At 59.7% G+C, this 17,503-nt stretch overlaps 1 protein-coding gene across 5 annotated transcripts in view; it reads right to left on the bottom strand.

Annotated features, from left to right (window-relative positions):
* The window catches only part of TBC1D14 (TBC1 domain family member 14), a 73,700-nt gene that overhangs the window by 14,637 nt on the left and 41,560 nt on the right, over nt 1–17,503 (bottom strand). For 3 of the 5 annotated variants that reach the window (XM_090267106.1, XM_090267107.1, XM_090267108.1), the window contains 5 exons: nt 7,824–7,942; nt 6,642–6,724; nt 5,122–5,239; nt 3,329–3,435; nt 106–186 (listed from right to left, as the gene is read on the bottom strand). In XM_090267106.1, the coding sequence (XP_090123232.1) occupies nt 106–186; nt 3,329–3,435; nt 5,122–5,239; nt 6,642–6,724; nt 7,824–7,942 (508 nt within the window). Of the gene's footprint in view, nt 1–105; nt 187–3,328; nt 3,436–5,121; nt 5,240–6,641; nt 6,725–7,823; nt 7,943–13,397; nt 13,459–16,739; nt 16,811–17,503 lie in introns of those variants that run through there. The other 2 variants (XM_090267109.1, XM_090267110.1) reach the window with 2 other exon arrangements.

The raw sequence follows: 17,503 nt of genomic DNA, 5'->3' as shown, positions 1-17,503 counted from the left end.
TCCTCCATGAAGCCTTCTGTACCTTCGCCCCCAGCACCCCCCGGTTAAGCGCCTTCTCTTCGTTAGGTGGCGACGACTCATGCCGCTGAGCAGCGGCGCACCTACCTTCACTCTCCACCTCAGGGCCGCCCGTGCTGAAGGACCGCCACCGCTCCTTGGCCCGGGCGAGGCAGATGTCGAAGAGCTCTGGAAGAAAGGCCCTGGCTGAGCACCGCGCACGGGGAGCCGGCCTGCCCCCAAACGCCGGGGCGTACACTCCCGCCTCGCTGGAGTGGTTAAAGCTCGGCCACAGGCTGCGCTCTCACTGCGGCGACTCAGGGCCCCGGCGGGCCTGGGGGTTCTGCTACCTAAGGCGGCACCACATCCGGGCAGGGGAGTAACCCTCCGCTGTGCCCGGCACTCGCCCCCCGCCAAAGCCCGCCAGCAGCGGCTGTCTGGTTTGAGTCCACCGCTTCCGCCAGACAGTGAGTCCCTTGGGTAAAACCGGGAGGGTCCTGTCCTCACATCTGCGTCCAGAGCAGAGAGACCGATCCCGCCAAGGGCTGTCTAACCGTGGAAGGGCGGGAGAGGCCAGCAGAACACCCATCGACTCCCGTGCCACCGGCGAGGCAGGGGGACAAAGAAAACCGGCTAAGGCTTCAGGGACACAGGGACTCCTGGGGCAGCGAAGCACCAAGGCAGGTCTCCCCAAGGCCTCCTCCGTGTTCACGTGCTCACAGCCGCCTCCGCGGGTGTCTCCACGCCCCTCTCCTTGGGACAATGAGCTCATGGGCAGAGTCACAGACCGTCAGCTGCTGCACCCCCCCCCCCAAGTCTCAGGTGCCTCCAGCCCCTGGGGCTCCGCGGCTTCCCAGCCACCCCACGTCCGGATCACTAACGACCACTAAGACTTCGCCTGCAGCTACCACAGGCTCTCGCCGCTTTTGGAAAACCCAGCAGTGTGCCTGCCTTCTGGGCGGCACATGCTGTTTTACTAGACTGGAAGTGAAAGTCTTCCATGCCCAACAGGTGGAGTCTTGGTTCACGGCCTCCCAGCCTCGTGAAGGGCCTGACCGACAACCTACGCTCGTCCGCAGACAGAAGAGGCACAACTGGGAAACGCGGCAGCTCCTACTGCCACGGCCACCCAGGAGGCACGTTCATCCTGACGGCCGTGCGGCAGGGCTGCGCAGGGTCCTGCTCTGGGCTTCCGGGAAGAGGGCTCAGCCGTGCTCACATCGGCAGGAAGAGCAGGAAAACGGGGGCGGGGCCCCAGCGCCTGGGAACCACTTCCCAAGTGAGCAGGCGACAGCTGAGACACAGGAGCTGCCGCCCCAGGGAAAGCGGGTCCCAGCACCCGGGCTCGCGTGTCTGTCTTCACAGGGGTGTTTGCTTGGGGCGGGGGGGGGGGGGGGGTACAACAGGAACCACCTTCCTCCCAGACCCACGTGCAAGGACAAGGCTGGCGTCCCTACGAGTAAAGTATTAGCAAACAGTACATCAGGGTCACTTCCAGTAAGTTTCCAATTGCAGAACCACACACAGAGCGACGCTCTGGGGCTTCAGAGGCGACAGGGCCACGAGCACTGGGGCCCTGGCCCGGCACACACCAGCCACAGGCCGGGGCAGCCCCTAACCCTTCTCCAGGACGCTCCCTCTCTCGGTGGGAAAACTGGGTCAGCAGCACTTGTTGTCGCTGTAGGCGAAGAACCTGACGCGACGCCTGGCCTCAACATCTGGCCTTCACAATCACCTGTGTTCTTACACTGGCCTCACTACGCAGTAAAACTGAAACTAAGTAGGACCCGATAAAGCGGCATCCATCCGTCCATCCGCCCACTCAGCACATCTCCTTGAGGGCCTGCCCGTGCAGAGCCACGGTGGGGCCCAGGGGCGGAACGCAGGCACCTCTGCAAGGGGCCAGCTGCCCACACGCCGGTGACAGTGGAGGCAGCTGACGCTCGGCAACAAATCACACAAGAAGGACACCATTTATATAGAATGAGGCAATGTCAGCATTCAGACAAACTTTCAAGACACTACGTGATTACCTGGAATTGATTAATTAGCTGTTTAACCTAATCCACTATGATATGGTCTACAGAAGATTTTAATTTAAGTAAAACCAACCCAGGCAATCGGTAAGGACCCAAAATTAAGCATGTGCAAGCATGCACACGCACACACACACGCGCACACTACTCAGCACGACACTCAGCTGGCTTAGTCAGACACAGTTGTTGACAGCTTAGAAAACTTCCCAGAGCAAGGACTGAAATCACTGCTCAGCAATTTCTTCAAACCTCTACTGCGGGGGACACTTTCTGAACACTACATATTTCCACACGTGAAACGTTCTACTTCTTCTCAAGTAAAGACGTGCAACATTTGGCAGGCGTGGAGGGGCCAGAAAGAGAGCTTTGAGGAGGTCGCTCTGAACAGAAGCCAGCGGGCGTGACGCGAGGCAGAGCACGCTGACCGGCCCAGGCAGCAACCACGGGGCGGGGGACCGACACTCCCAAGGCACAGACAACAGTGACGTGAACCCAGGCACGCCGAGAAGGCACACACCAACCCATTTTACACGCAAGGCCTCCGACGGCGACCATCAGCACCACGGCACCTGCTGGGCACTGACAGCAGGAAGACGAGGAGGAAGGCGCCCTGCCCCCTGCACAGGGGAGCAGGAGGCAGCCACGGCCAGCCGTGACGCGCTTCACCGCACATCTGTGCCCTGGCCTGGCTCTCACGTGGACGCAGTGCTGGGCACAGAGGGGCGTGCGCGGGGCATGCCGGTGGGGAGTGCATGGACTCAATGGACGCGTAAGACCAGACAGACAGCCCTAGACAGGCGAGGCCAGACCTGACCTCCCGTCCACACTTCAGTTACTAGAACCTGAAGCAGCACGCAGCTGAGTGTAGTGTGTTGTCCCCTAGAGGTTCTTACACATAAGCTGCCTGGACAAAAATGCCACAAAAACCAACAGGAGCCCAAATACAATCCGCACCTCTCCTGCCTCCACCTCCCGTCCGAGCAAGGCTTGCTGTCTACAGAGCTCTGAGAAGGGCCTAATGGAACTCCGCCTACTGCGGCTGTGAACGTGAAGTCTCGCCCATGGGTGCTGCTGCGGCTCTTCAGGGAAAATGACAGGTGTCAGGAAAAAGGCAGGCGGCCTGGCTGAACTACCATGACACAGGGGCACTGGGGGTGAGCCCAGGCCCTCAGCGGCCTCTCCCTCCCGGAGGACACGGTCACCTGGCCTCTCAGGAGACACAGCTGCCCAGCGGACAGGACAGGAAGCTCCTCGAGACCCAGGGGTCCCCACGCCTGGCTCACGCAAGCACTCACCGTGGGTGATGTTCAGCTCGTTGCCAATGGCCAAGCTCCAGACTTTGCCTCTCACGCTGGGAGGGATCCCCTGCCACCACAGCTCTCGGACTTTTCTGGAGCACCACCTGCACAAGAAGGCAGCACCAGGTGACGAGCGTGCTCTCACCGCAGACAGTCCCCATCCACGGGAGCAGGGGCCACACGGGCGTGTGGTGAAGCCAGAGTTCCAGACACCAGGAGAGCCGTGACGACCTCCGCTGGGCCGCGACAGCGACAGGCGTGCCAAGGACACTGCGCGAGCAGGAAGGGCACCGCAAACCAGAGCGGCCCAGGGCGCCATTCTGGAGCCGAGCCCACAGTAACGGGAAGCGGCTGCAGCAGATGAAGGGTGGGAGGGACCTCTGGAGCAGCATACACAGCCTCAAGAACGGCCCGCTGCTGCAGGGGCCGCTGACAGCGGGGCGGGACGGGGCTGCAGGTGCAGGCAGGCCGCGCCCCCCACCACCACCCCCCACCCCGCACAGGCGGAGTGCTCGGGGACAGCTGCCCAGCTCCAGGGCGGAGGGGACTCCGCTAACTCGGAGTTCTCAGCCGCCCCCAGTCGTGGAGGGCTGCTGCTCACGCTGCCCCCAGGCTGGGACGGAGGGCCTGAGGCAGGTGCTGCTCAGCACAGCCCGGTGGGCAGAGCACGGCCGAGGCTGCAGAACAGGTCTGCGCCGGACTCCACACCTCCCCAGAGCCCGAGAAGAAGCCCTCCTCCCGGCACTGAGCTGTGGACAGCCTCCCCACAGGGCTGCGGTGGAGATGGGCCAGATGGCACCCAGCGACACGGGCCTGTGCCGGCACCCAGTGGGCGCGCCGCACAGAAGCAGCTGGTGGGCGCAGCATCTGGACCACATCGGCCACCAGCAGGGCAGGAGGCGCAGGACTGTGCTCTGCAGCCACACAGGGAGACAGCGCAACGGTCCTGAGGACCTCAGCTCTTGTCACTGGGTCCCACTTGAGAAAAAGAGCATTTCCTGGCCATGTCCAGCCTATTCAGTAAAGGCCCTGCCTAGAAAAGCAGGCTCTGGGGAACGCTTGCTTTACTAGTGGACACCCTCAGCAGGCCCGTCCGACCCCTGTAATGACATGGAGTGACACTCAGGGAAGTGCCAGGAGTGAGGCCCCCACGTCCTGACACGTGGTACAGGCTGAAAGGGACACGCACACAAGGGAAACTGGCATCCACGCCCCCGGCGGAACCTGCAGTCCACACACTGCCCCACGTGTCCTAAAGCACAGGGAGAAGCCATTGACAGCTGTCCCTTGGATGTAAAGACGACAGCAGCTGCCAGCCTCTGCTGGGTCCTGGCCACTGGAGGCTGTCCTCAGACAGAGGACAACAGAAGCAGAGTGCCCAGGGGGGGTTTCCCCCAGTCACTGGGCAGGAAACCCCTCCCCGTGGAAGAGCGGCTGAAGAGCTCCAGGGTAAGGGTGCTGCAGGTGCAGGGTTGGAATGTGCAAAGGCCCTGAGGCTCCCAATGAGAGGGCTCCTTCTGCGGGAAGGAGAGAGAGAAGGTGAGGCTACAAAGAAGGGAAGCAATTTAAAGTTTACCCCGACGCAGACCTGGGCGTTAGAGACCCCTCTGGCTGCTGAGAAGATGGGTGGAAAGAGGGCAAGGGGAGCTGTCACAGGACCCAGGCACGGGGCCATGGGACCTCAGGCACAGCAGGGGAACTGAGGCCGCACCACGGGCTGCCACGAGCACAGCTGCCACCCAGACGCCAGACCCAGACGTCTGGCCGGCAGCGCCCACCGCACAGCTTACATGGTCTCCCAGTGGGGCAGAATCTCATTGTTCCACGTGAGGACGGCGTTCCCGATGCTCTCCTCTAATCTGCACCGCTCTTCCAGCTGCTTCTTCCTCCGCTGGGCTTCCCTCAGCTCTGCAGAGCACCGCGGAGAGGAAGGAGAGTACGCCCGTTAGTGGTGGCTTTTCTCAGCCACGCAGCACGACCCCAGAGAAGGGCACTGCCGGAGGGCGCGCCTCTCCTGCGTGGGGTGCAGAATGCGCAGTGCTATCCACCTCTGAGTGAGCTTTCACGGTGTGTCATTTCTACAGAGAGGCAGGCCACAGAGCACCGCCAAGCATCGTCAGGCAGACAAACCCACGGCACTGCCACCCCAGGCAGACAGCGCCGCGGGCCCCAGCACAGGCCTGCCCAGCACGGCCGCGGCCCCCTCACCAGGCCAGCACAGCTGTCTCACGGCACCCCTGTGGCGCGGGTGCGCTCAGCTGACAGGTACTCTGGTGTGTTCTTTTGCAGCAAAATACACAAACCATAAAATTTACCATTTCACCCACTTCAGGTGCACACTCGGTGGCCTCGGGCACATTCACAGTGTTACACAGCCATCGCCCCCATTGTCTCCAGAACGTTCTCCTCTTGCCCAAAGGAAACTGCACCAATGGAGCGCTCATGCCCGAGCCCCCAGCCCCGGCGACCACCGCGCCGCCGTCCTTCTCGCCTCTGCCGGCGCTCGGGGCCCGTGGGAGTGGAACCACACTGTGTGTCCTGGACCGGCCACGCCACTGAGCACCACGGGCGGACCCTCAAGGTTCACCTGTGTCAACGCGTGTTCCAGAACTTCCTTACTTCTTAAGGCTGAGCAATATTTCACTATGTGAACAGAATGTGTGTTTATCACAGATTCTTTTAAAATAGCTGAGAATCGTAGGATGTTGAAGGGATTTTATCAAATCCCATCACATCTTATAAATAAGAGGGGAGACATCTGCCCACCGCTCTGGCTGCAGCTTTCTCTCGGCCAGTATTTTTACCCTAGGCCTGTGACTTTCAGCCTTTTTCCTCTCATGGCGCACCTGAACGGATTACTAAAATTCTGTGGCACACCAAAAATTTCTTCTCTGCCAACATGACAAAAGACACACGGGCGTGGTTCTGACTCACTCGCGCCGAGTGGCCACGGCTGCGCTGCCTGTTGCCACTTTTTGGCTGGCGTCTACGGGAGAGAGGCCCGGGCCCCTGCCTGAACCGTCGGGCGTCGCGCGTTTAAGCGTTCCTGCAGCGCGCTGGTTGGAAGCCACTGCCCTAGACCGTCCCTTTACCAGGGCAAGGTCAAAGCGTTGTTACTGCCTTGAGTAAAGCTACAAGGAATGACGTTAGTAGAAGCACACATTTTTCGTGGAAAATTATAAATTTCAAAATACTAAAGCATTCAACGCAGTTCCAGTTCCAGGGCTCCAGGTGGGCAAAGGGAAGCCCCCGGGAAGACACGGAGCCTGTGCTGCCCCCCGTTCGCGAACATGGCGCTGAACCCCAGTACCTCGCTTTTTGGCCTGAACCACCATTTCTTCATATTGTTGTCTGTGTTTCTGAGCTTCTTCAGCAGGCTTCGCTGGGAGATTCCTTAATAGAAAAATAAATGATTTTTCACCGTTAGGAATATCAAATAAAATTCTTTGAGAAACAAAACTTGAAGCATTATTTACTAAAAAAAGAAAAGCTCAAAAACTAAAATCTAAGTACATTGGGATGACAAAGACACAGCTCTTTCACAAACTGAAAATATTTTCTTATGAAAGAAAAATAAGCTCATTGTGAATGATTTGAAGTATAAAGATTAATAGAAGAAAACAATAATTGCCCTTAATTCCAATGGAAATAAACACTTCAGGTGCTTTTTCCCCATTTCCAAAGAAACTTTGATTGACGGCAACGCACTGGCAGCCGTCGGCAGTGGCCCGGGGCGGAGGCCCTAAGGCGTGTGTTATGGGTGGGCATGAACACACTTCCCGGCCAGTTCATAAGGGTGCAGGTTTCACAGTAGCTATGTGGTTCGTTGCTTTGTTCTTTTATTTTTTGTTTGCTTGCTTGTTTCCAATCCTCACCCAACGATATGTTTTTATTGACTTTGGAGAGAGAGGGAGAGAGAAACGTCCATCAGCCGCCTCCTGTATGCGCCCCGACTGGGGATTGAACCCGCAGCCTCTTCTTTGGTGCACAGGATGACGCTCCACCGAGCCAGCGGTCACGGCTCATCAGCTCTGTTTTTTATACACAAATATACACCACAGTTCTAAGCAGCTGAAGGGGATGTGCAACTATAAATGCTATTTAAAAAATAAATGCACGTCTCTCTGAGAAATGTGCAGTCTATCACACAGGTAAGTACCAGAGGAGGGACCTGCTAAGATCACCTGCTCCTGCAGAGCCCAACAGCCCACCATGATTCTGCAATGCTGGGTATCTCCGGAACACCCACTTTCAAGGACACTTCTGATATCGGCCTGCAGCTACAAGCTGGTCTGTAGTTTATAAGAGCTACTTAACTAGTTTTAAATGCTAAATTAAAATGGAAAATGGGGAATAAAGAGGAAGCCGGCATTTCTGACGAGTGTCACGGCTTGTAGTCCCTTCCTAGTGGAAAGGCGGCCAGTGAGCAAGGCGCACTCCTCCCCCACAGCGGACACCCTGGGACACCCTCCGGACCCTCCTCAGGACTCACGCGGGCCTGTCCTCCAAGATGAGCGCGGTGGTGGAGAGCGGCTCGAAGTCAAGATTCTTCCTCACATTCTGCTTCGGGGAGGGGGGCTTGCTAGGTCGTCCAGCCTTGTCTTCATATTCCTAGGACAGAGGAAGCAGGGTTAGCTCCAGGCCCTCTGAAAGCAAGAGTTTTCTGTTGCTGCCGGCCACGTGCTGAAACTCTCTCTTGCTGTTCAGGAGGAAGAGCTGCCAGGGGAAGGAGTGGCCCAGGCCACCAGCCTCCCTTACAGGCAGGACGGTCACAAGGCCGCAGCGCCCAGCTGCCCCTTTACCAGGGCCGCGGCATTGCCTCGGGGCTCCTGTGCTTCCCCTGGGCTGGGGCTCTGTTTTCTGGACACACTGCATTTTCTTTGAATGTATGGTTATTATTTTTTTTCTTAGTTTCTTTTTTTATTGCTGTTCTACTACAGTTGTCCTGGACACTCTGACTTGTAACTGATTCTCACAGCGGCCTCACAGTGGCCACTGGACATCTCAGAGCCAGACTGACAGCCAGTGCTGGGCATCCGCCCGGCCCCTGGCCTCAGCCCACACCCCCACCCCTCCCTGAGCCTCTAACCCACGTCCCCGCGTCCTGGGGCATTTGGTGTCTATTTGTTAGCCCTCTATATCTTTTCCGAAATCAGGACTGCTTTAAAATTTTTTGCATAAAAATGATTAAAGCTGTTTCATTTTCTTAAACCAGAAACATCAAAAAAGAAATCCTGAACATCCCGTGTGAAGCCACCACTGCAAGCTGCTGCCTAAGTAACTGTGCCGCGCCCTGGAAATGTGAGAGCAGCCCCTTCACGACCGGGTCACAGCAGCTCGATGGCACCTGGTGACCCACATTCCAGACACCCGGCCGCAGGAGCTGAGGCGGGCCCAGCACGTGGGCGCCACGGAGCCCCGCGTCTGACACCGTGTGTGAGTGTGCGCGCCCTCAGCCCTCCGCCAGTTAAAGAAAAAGCCCACGACATGTTCTCGTTGCCTGTGCGGCCAAGGCTCTTGCAACTCTCCCTTAAGACAGGACCGTCCAGCTGGGAAGACAGGGCCAACAAGTCAACCTAGGGCTGAAATAACCCTTCCGGCGAGACAGAAGCAGTGTCCGCAGCGGAGAGCGGTGAACTGCTGGCTGAATTTTGTGGACACCAGCTGCTGAGGGGGGCGCTACTGGCAAGGTTATCCGGCAAGCAATGATCTCGGCCGGGAGCCCACAGAGGCCCTCAGAGCGGAAAGGAAAACGATCTGCAGACGGGCCGCCGCCGAGGGCGCGGAGTGCACCCGGAGCAGGCGGGCGGGGCAGTTCCTGTCCGTCTGGACCTACGGGTCTGGTGCCTTCACGGTGGCGCTCACCCCGGTTCCACAATGGCCTCCGCTCACAAGCGGAGACCACGACACCTCCTCCATCGAGCCCAGCATCTGGGCCCCGACAAGAGCCGGGAGCTCGGTGCAGCGCCACCGGCCACCAGGAAGCTTCAAGCCTAGCACCTGGGGGTCCAAATCTCACAAGTGACAGTAAACCCGCCCAGAGCTGCGTGGTGAGCGTGAGTCTGAGGCCTGTCGCAGTCTGACCAGCACTAGTAACCCACGCCCCGCACGGTGTTGTTCGCGGCCCAGCCGCGTGCGCTGCTTTTCAAGAACAGGGTGCAAGCGCACTGGGGAGGCGTCCCAGAACCCGGACACCCACGTCCCCTGGCCTTTGTGTGCTGCACACACGCCGCCGCCTCGCTTTATGTCCCTAACAGGCGCCACGGCAAGTTGTCAGCCCACTTTACACACGTGGCAGCGGCCCACTCTCTGGCGGCCTGAAGGGCCGGGACCAGGGAGAGGCCGCTGGGTGCCCTGCCCTCCTGCCCCCCAGACCTGGCCGCTGGATGGGGCAGAGAAGATGCCCTGGGGCCAGGCACCACGAGGGGCCCTACACTGCCCGCCAACAGCACGCAGAGGAGAAGGAGCAGGGAGATGAGTTCAAGGCCCGGATTCACCACCAGCACAGCAAGGGCCTCCGGCAGAGCTCAGCAGCCCCGGTGCCACCGAGGACAGCAACGGGCGGCAGCTGTCAAGGGCTCCAGACGCACCGAGTCAGTGCCGTCCCGACGCTCGCCCCCTGAGGGAGGAGCTGTCACCACCCCCATGACACAGACAGGAAGGCCCGGAGATGGCCAGGAGCAGAAGCCAAGCATGTGGCTCTGCAGCCACGTTTCTCGCTGACGGCCCCCCTCCAGAACTCATGCAGCCTGTCTCAGACATGATCCCGAAGTAATTTCATCATTCAGTTCAGTCTAAAACAGCTCTTCAACTATGACAGAAACTTGTAGTACTGAATTCAGTGCCCATGGTTTCATTTTCGTCACATAGAGCATTACATGATTTACAAAAAAAAGAAAAAAAAAAAAAAAAGCCAGAGGAGGCCTGGCCTGCCAATACTTGAAAACCCCAGGGAAAGCCTTTTCACAACCCAAAGCAGCGTTTCAGAATATGAATGGCACCAGAAGCTGTAGCAGGCCCTGCTCCAAAGCCAGGTCTCCCGTAGCTACTGGAGGTCAACAGCAAGCTCACTTTCCAATCCAGGCAGACCAACCTCAGAAACGAGAGAGGCTTGTTCCTCTAATGACCCTGGGGAGGGGGGTGGGCAGCAGCAGGTGGAAGTCTGTGGAGTCCCATCAGGGTCAGCACGCGACATGGCAAGATCCAGGGCTTCGGAAGCAAAAATCTCAGCTCGAAGTCCCGGCTCTGACCTTGGGCAGATCGTCACACTTCGTTGGGGCCTCAGCCTCCTCCCCTGTAGACAGGAGCCATGGCGAGGCCTCCGTGACAAGAGGACAGGTGTTGCTGACGGCCACTGCAGCACGGGCCCTTTCTGGTGCCGGGCGAGTGTCCGGGCGGTCCCAGCCCGACTCGTCATTGCAAAGTGTCTTCTCTGCTTGGGACCCTATGGGATCGAGTTTTGAAGTCTCTTGGTTTAAACCATGTGACAATGCCCTGCACGGTCACGCTCAGCAGAAGCCCTGCGTGCTCAGCAGTGTAAATCCATTCAAATGATGGCAAGAGATTCCAATGCCTTGTTCAAGAAGGAACTTAGAACACGGTTCTTCAAGGTTCTCGTGGCAAATCAGTTTAAGTGGTCACACCAGCATTAAAAAAAATAATAATAAACAATAAAAAGCATCAGAGCGCACACAGTAAGGCCAGTCTGTTTCAGCTCTATACCTCGCTCCATCTGTGCACTGAGTCTCAAATCGCCTAACAGGGTTGGGGGTGGGGAGCTGTCACACCGAGAAAGTTTGCAAGGCCCTAATTTAGAAGCAGAGTAGGTCAGGTCCCCGCCCCGAGTAGCTCTGCACGGATCCTGCTGGAAGGGAGGCAACACCAACGCGACAGCAGCAAACAAAAGGCGCTGCCCTGAGCAAGGGGCTGGCCCGTGGGGGGCTGTCTGACGGCCCAGCAAAGGGTCAGGGGGAGAGCAGGAAGCAAGAACAAGTGAGCAGGGCCTCAGCGCCACACCGACATTCAGCAGCGGGGGAAGGTGGAAATGGCCTCTTTGGTAAGGGGACCCCATGAGGGGCCCTCGGGACCCAGCCTTCAGGGGCTCACACTGGTACAGGCACGTAAGGTGCTGGCAGAGGCCAGGAATCCAAGTGGATCATGAAAACCACCGCGAGAACAGAAGCCGGCTGCCACGGGAGCCCCGAGGGCAGGACACCCGTGCCTGGGGAGACAAAGGAAAGCATCTCGCAAAGGGTGCCAGCGGCGTGGACGGAGGACAGGACACCAGGCCCCGGGGAGCCCCACGCCAGCACCAGCAGCAGCCAGGAAGGGCACACGCGGTCTCATCCGCGGTTAGCAGGAGCACTTCCAACAGAGCGCGATGAGGAGTCAGCGCTGTTTTGCTCTAGATTTTAAGGTCTCAACCACGAGCCACCTGGAGCTGGCGGACAAGGAGGCGGCGGGAGAGCTGGGCTGGGTACAGAGCCAGGAAGGGAGCAGGGAGGTGTGGCGGGCCTGTGCGGGGCCCCCATGGGGGCCTGCGGCCTGTGTGTGAGCGAGCGCTGCTACGGGTAAGGACGCGGGCATCAGACTCCTGAACTGAGGGTACGATCTGCCAGTTAGAAAAGAAGAGAAAAAAGCCTACCTCGACAGAATTTGTTTTAGGAGAACAAAGACCAAGATTCTCAAACGATGAAAAGAACGTATGGCTGGCAGGAAGACAAGAGGGGCCGTCCGCGCTCCTCACGGGACCAGAGAGCGCTGGCAGGGTGGCCAGTCACGCTAACTGCCTGGCCGGCAGAAGCCCGTTGGCTTCTGGGAAAGCGGCCTCAGCTAGCAGGAGACAGGGTCATCACTGAAAGCCGGGCTTACGGCTCTGGCTCAGCTGTATACAGCGTCACGGTCAGCCTTTGGGACACCCACCGAGGGTCCTGGAGGCAGGTCTGGAGTCAAGCGTGGCAGGTCATCACGGTGGCAGCCCTGGAGATGGACGCGAACCCATGTGCACGCGGCCCAGCACCACGCGTGCATGGCCCGCGGGGGACGCTCGGGTGATGGCAGCAGGCCCGGTGCGAACCCTCACCTCCCCAGGGACCCGCAGCCTGGCCGCGAGCACATCCCCCACCCTCCCGGGCCTGTGTCCTCATCCCCTGAACAGAAATGAATCTGCACAGACGCGCAGCCACAGCGGGCGCCCGGACGACAGGGAGCGTCCATGACTGTCCCTGCAGCCCACAGCACGGCTCGTCAGCCTCCCATCAGGGCACTCCACAGGGTCGAAGATGCGATGGGGGGAGCCCCCGACACTAGAGCTGGTTTCATTCACACCACGCGGTTCTGGGGGGAGAGGCGTTTCAGACTCCGCCCGAGACCTGTCCGGTGTGACCGTTTTCAGTGGGGGAGGGGTCCTGTGCGCGGCCCCACAGTGAGGAGGCCTCTCAGAACCGGAGCGGCTCCTCGTCCTGCAATTCTTCCCCCTGCTCACCACGCAGCCTTTCCCCAGAAAGCACCCCAGGTGGCTGGAAATGCTGGCACCGAGGAAGTCACTCTCCGCAGCCCTTTTCCAATGGCCGTGTCCCTACCAATCACCCAGAACGCCGAGGTTGCATGTGGGCTGGGAAGGACACGCACTCCGGCCGCCCTGGGGGCTCCAGCGAGCCCGGCTGCGCTCGCGATCTGACCCCCTCACCGCGCCCCCCAGCAGGCGCGCACGGGCGGGTCTCCATACAAAGGCCCGGCGGGATCACGACCAGGCCGCGCGGGCCTCTAGGAGGGATGCCCGCCCGGACTGACCCGAATCGGAAAGCAGGACGCAGGCGCGTCTGGGGGATGAGGACGAGGACTCGCCGGGCGCACCGGCTCGCTTACACTTTCTCACCACGCCCGTTAAAACGAGCCCCGGTAGAAAATTCTCTGGAATCAGACACAACGCCAGGAAGGCAGAGGAAGGCGCGCGCGCGGCCCCATGCAGGCTTCGGCGCGCCGCGGCGGGCGAATGTGACACCGTGCACCCGGCGCGCCCACGGGAGGGCCCCTCGCGGCGAGCGGGCGGCCCGGCCCCACTCACCATGAACGCCGCGGGGCTCAGAGGCGCGCGGCCGGCAGCTCCATGCCCAGGCGGCCAGCGAGCGGCGGCGGCCTCCGCGGCGGGGCGGCCGGGCGGCTGGGCGGGGGCGGGGGCGACAGGCCGCTCAATCGCGCGCAGATGCCGCGCGGCCGATCGGCGCGCTCCGCCTCGGCGCGTCAGGCCTGGCTGGCGGGGCGCTGGGCGCTGGGGGCGGCGCCACGGCTTAGACGCCGGCTTCCCCGGGCCGCCAGGCGGGGCGGCGGCACCACGGGGTCCTGGGGCAGCCGCAGGGGGTCCGGGTGCCGGCGCGCTCAGCGCGGACAAGGGGCGGGGAGCCCCCGCCAGGCGGGAGGCGGCGAGCGCCGCGGGACGGCAGGAGGGGGCCGGCTGCGGACGCCGGTGACCTCGGGCCGGGGCGGTCCTGAGCCCGTTAGCCCCGCGTCGGACTCCGCGGCGGCTGCTGTGTTTTCTGCGGTGACATTAACTCAGCAAAACGGCAGGGACACGCCCAGGCCCAGCCCGGCGCTCGTCGGACTGGCGCGTGCTCGCCACGGCGAGGGGAACAGCGCACTTCGGAGAAGGGCGTGCCACCCTTTCTGCGTTATGCCCCGACTTTAAAAATGTTTCCAGCGTGCCGTGCCGAAGGTCAGGGTTCTTTCTGGCCGCCCAAGGGTCCGCACAGGGCCCTCCCGGGCCGGGCGCACGAACCCACCCAGAAACCTCCTCCTCCGACGAGGCCTCGGGCGGCCACCAGGCGCCTGCAGGGGGACACGGGGCGCCTCTCACCCCCCGGGAAAGAGAGGCGCTGTCTCACACAGTCCAACACACGTGGCCCCCACCCCCCACCCGCGGGACGTCACGCCTGCACCCGCCAAAGGTGTGCGTGCAGACATTCACAGGAACATTGTCCCTGGGAACCGCCGCCTGAGGAATGGCAGGCGCCCCAACAGGAGACCTGTGGGCCCCCGCGGGTGACGCCCGGCACTGCCTGTGGGCCGCGGGCGCGTCATGCAAGGCCAGCGACGCAGACGGAAGACGACGCGTGACTCCATGTACATGGAATGTCCTGCAGAGACAGCTCTCGGTCTGCCTGAAGCTGGAGGTGGGGGCGGGGAGCCGCTGCGCACGGGCCTGCGGGCCGTTTCCGAGGGATGAAGCCGCTCCGACACCGGACCGCAGCGGCGGGCGGAGCCGCGCGGACAGTCCCTGCGCGCGGACAGCGAGTGGGCTCCGTGGTGCAGAACGGTACTGCAATAAAGCCGTTTTTAAGAAGTCCTGGGTCATTTTTTGTGACATCTTCCGAGACAGCGGTGGCAGCAGCTGCTCCTTGAGCTTCGCCCAAGGACGACAGGTAGAAAGATGCCGGAGAGGCGGCCAAGAAAGACAAACCTGAGGGCAGGGCCACAACGCGGCCGTGGTCCAGAGGCAAAGCTCAGGACCCGCTCCAACCTAGTCTGTGTGACAAAGCAACACAGGACGCACTCTGTGGGGAGGGTCCCACCGACAAGCGCATGAGCCCGGCCCCCGTCTCTGAGCAACGGAGGAGCAGGGTCCTGGGCCAGGGCAGCCCTGCAGGGCCCCCTTAGGAAAGCAGACGCTCGGCTCAAGGAGCGCACCCCGGAAACACCAGAGGTGGGGATGCCCCGGCTGCCAGTGAGCATGCAGGAGCAGCAGGTCCCACCAGCCGTCCGTTATGAAAAACGAAACCGTGTTTTTAAAAAAGCAATGGGATAGAAGTGGAAGGAGTAAAGAAAACCTTGTTAAGAAGAATTACTCAGAACTTGGAAATAAAGCAAAAGGACGGGGGGGGGGTGCCCTTTCCCTTCCTACCTGGGCGTGGTCAACCTGCCCGCCTGACGCTCCTGTGATTCCCTAGGACGCCGCGTGCCCAGACACTGACGGGACCTATTACTTGTGGGCCTATGTCCAAGAGAAAAGATAACTCCAAAGACTATTTTCTTTCCCGGCTTGTTTGTTGATTTAAATCTAACCAATCTTACTCTAATTCTTCTTCCTTTGTACCTCATAAATACCTACTTTCTCAGGTGCTCCTGTTACCAATGTTACCATCTTACTCCTCTCTGCAATGTGTTCATCAACGTTTGACCATGATCATTTAAAAAAAAGGTAAATGTCATTTATAAATGGTGGGATAACTGTCTTCTCTAAGAGACCACAGGGAGAAGTAACTAAGAGCACCCGGGGAGGGCACAACACATTCTAGGCGTGAACATGGTCCGAGCATGGTCACGAGAGGCTGCTATGCAGCCACTGAGAATTTTCTGCTGTGTGGTAACAGCTTCATGGTTACACAGGAGAATGTCTCTACTCTTAGGAGCTATATGCTGACAAATATAGGGGTAAGTAGTCATGTTATCTGCAAACTACTCTCAAGCGGCTCCACTCTTTAAAAACAGAAAAAGGGACACTGACTTGAATAAGGCAAAATGTCCACAACTGTTCCATCTAAGTGGGCACACGTGGGTGTCCATGAAAGCACTCTTCTGACCTTTTTCCTCACAAGGGGCAGGAGCTGGAAGAGGCTGGTGCCAAAGCCTTCGGCTCTGGTCTTCAATGCAGTCCGCCTAGGAGCCCCCCAGCCGGCTCAGCAAGGCCCTGCGAGTCTCTGTCCTGGCGGCAGGCTGTGTCCTCCCAGCACTGAAATCAGAACTTGTAACTACACGCCCATGTGACTAACAACTGTTTCACTCAAGAGACTGTGAGACCTCTGAGGGAAGGGACGCGGGTGGGCTTTGCTAAGATTGTTCGGAACGCGGCACTCGGCATCTGTGGGCTCAGTCACTGCCCCCTGCCCCTGCGCGGTGGCGCTGGGCCCCAGGTGGGAGTGAAGAGGAACACGGACACCGCCCTGAGCCGCTCACAGACCAGCACGCAAGCTACCGCGGCGCACGGGCGCCCCACCCCACGGCTGAGGGGGGCCCCAGGCAGCGGGTGACTATCCCGGCAGGCGGGTGAGGGCCAACGCTGCTGGGCTCCGTGCTCACAGAGCGGCCCGGGGTCTCAGCCTTCCACGCCTCCTGCCACACCCGGGGCCTCTCACACTTTAGACCCCAGCCCACCTGAGCCCACGGGCTCACGCAACTCAAATATGCGCTGCGCCCTGCGTGCATTCAATATGCATTACGCGCTCACCTACACCCACGGCTGTCCCTTCTGGCAGGCTGCGACCTGCAGGCTACTACATACACTTCAGAGCTGAGGACGTTTTACAAAGTTTTAACTATATATTTGCCATGTGATGACAGCCTGACTGTCACGAAAAGTGGATGACGGCCTCCCAATAACGTCCACGTATCGATCCCCGGGACCTGTGGCTATTACCTTATGTGGCAGGAGGGACTCTACACGTGTGATACGGCCACAAGCCAAGGACTGCCAGCAGCTCCTCGAAGCTGGAAGAGAAAGAACAGATTCTCCCCTGGAGCCTCTAGAAAGACCAGCCCAGCCAATACCTTCATCTTAATCTGAGGACTCATTTTGGACTTCTGACCTCCAAGACTATGGGAAACTAAATCTGTATTGTTTGTGATCATCTGTTAGAGCAGCAACGGGAAACTGAGCCAAGCGCCACCAGCACCATCTACCTGACCCCAGCTACAGCCACGGAGGGGCCGAGGGACTGCCCCGTTTACAGCTGGCAGGTGGCAGCGTGGGGGTTAAAGCCACGCAGTCTGCATCCAGAGCCTCTTACTGTCAGCTCCCGGGAAGCACTGCCATCGAACCAAGACCTCCGTTTCCTGGAAGAGCGTCCCCTTCACGGCCCCAGGCCACCTGGACTACAGGAACAGGCAGAAGCTCAGGGACCAGCCGCAGCCCCGCCTGTTAATTCAGAGGACAGCACAGAGTTTCTCGTGCCGACAAGAGGACTCTGTCCGAAGCGCTTCCACACACAGACGTGATGCTTCTGTAAGTGATATTCTGAGTTCGACTTCGACAAGTAACTTAAAGGAGGACTTAGAAACAGCCTCGCTCTCCTCCCATCTTAGGTTCCTCAGAGTCCTGAGCAGTCATGGTGAAGGGGAGCAGACTACAGCACCCCAAAATGTGCCACTTCAGCAACTGAGTATTTTAGGTTACTTGAGAAA

The sequence above is a fragment of the Furipterus horrens genome, unplaced genomic scaffold (assembly GCF_987537825.1).
Source record: "Furipterus horrens unplaced genomic scaffold, mFurHor1.1.pri manual_scaffold_2, whole genome shotgun sequence".
Classification (NCBI taxonomy): Eukaryota; Metazoa; Chordata; class Mammalia; order Chiroptera; family Furipteridae; genus Furipterus; species Furipterus horrens.
Note: the sequence above shows the minus strand (reverse complement) of the source record. Positions and strands in the feature narration are given on the sequence as shown.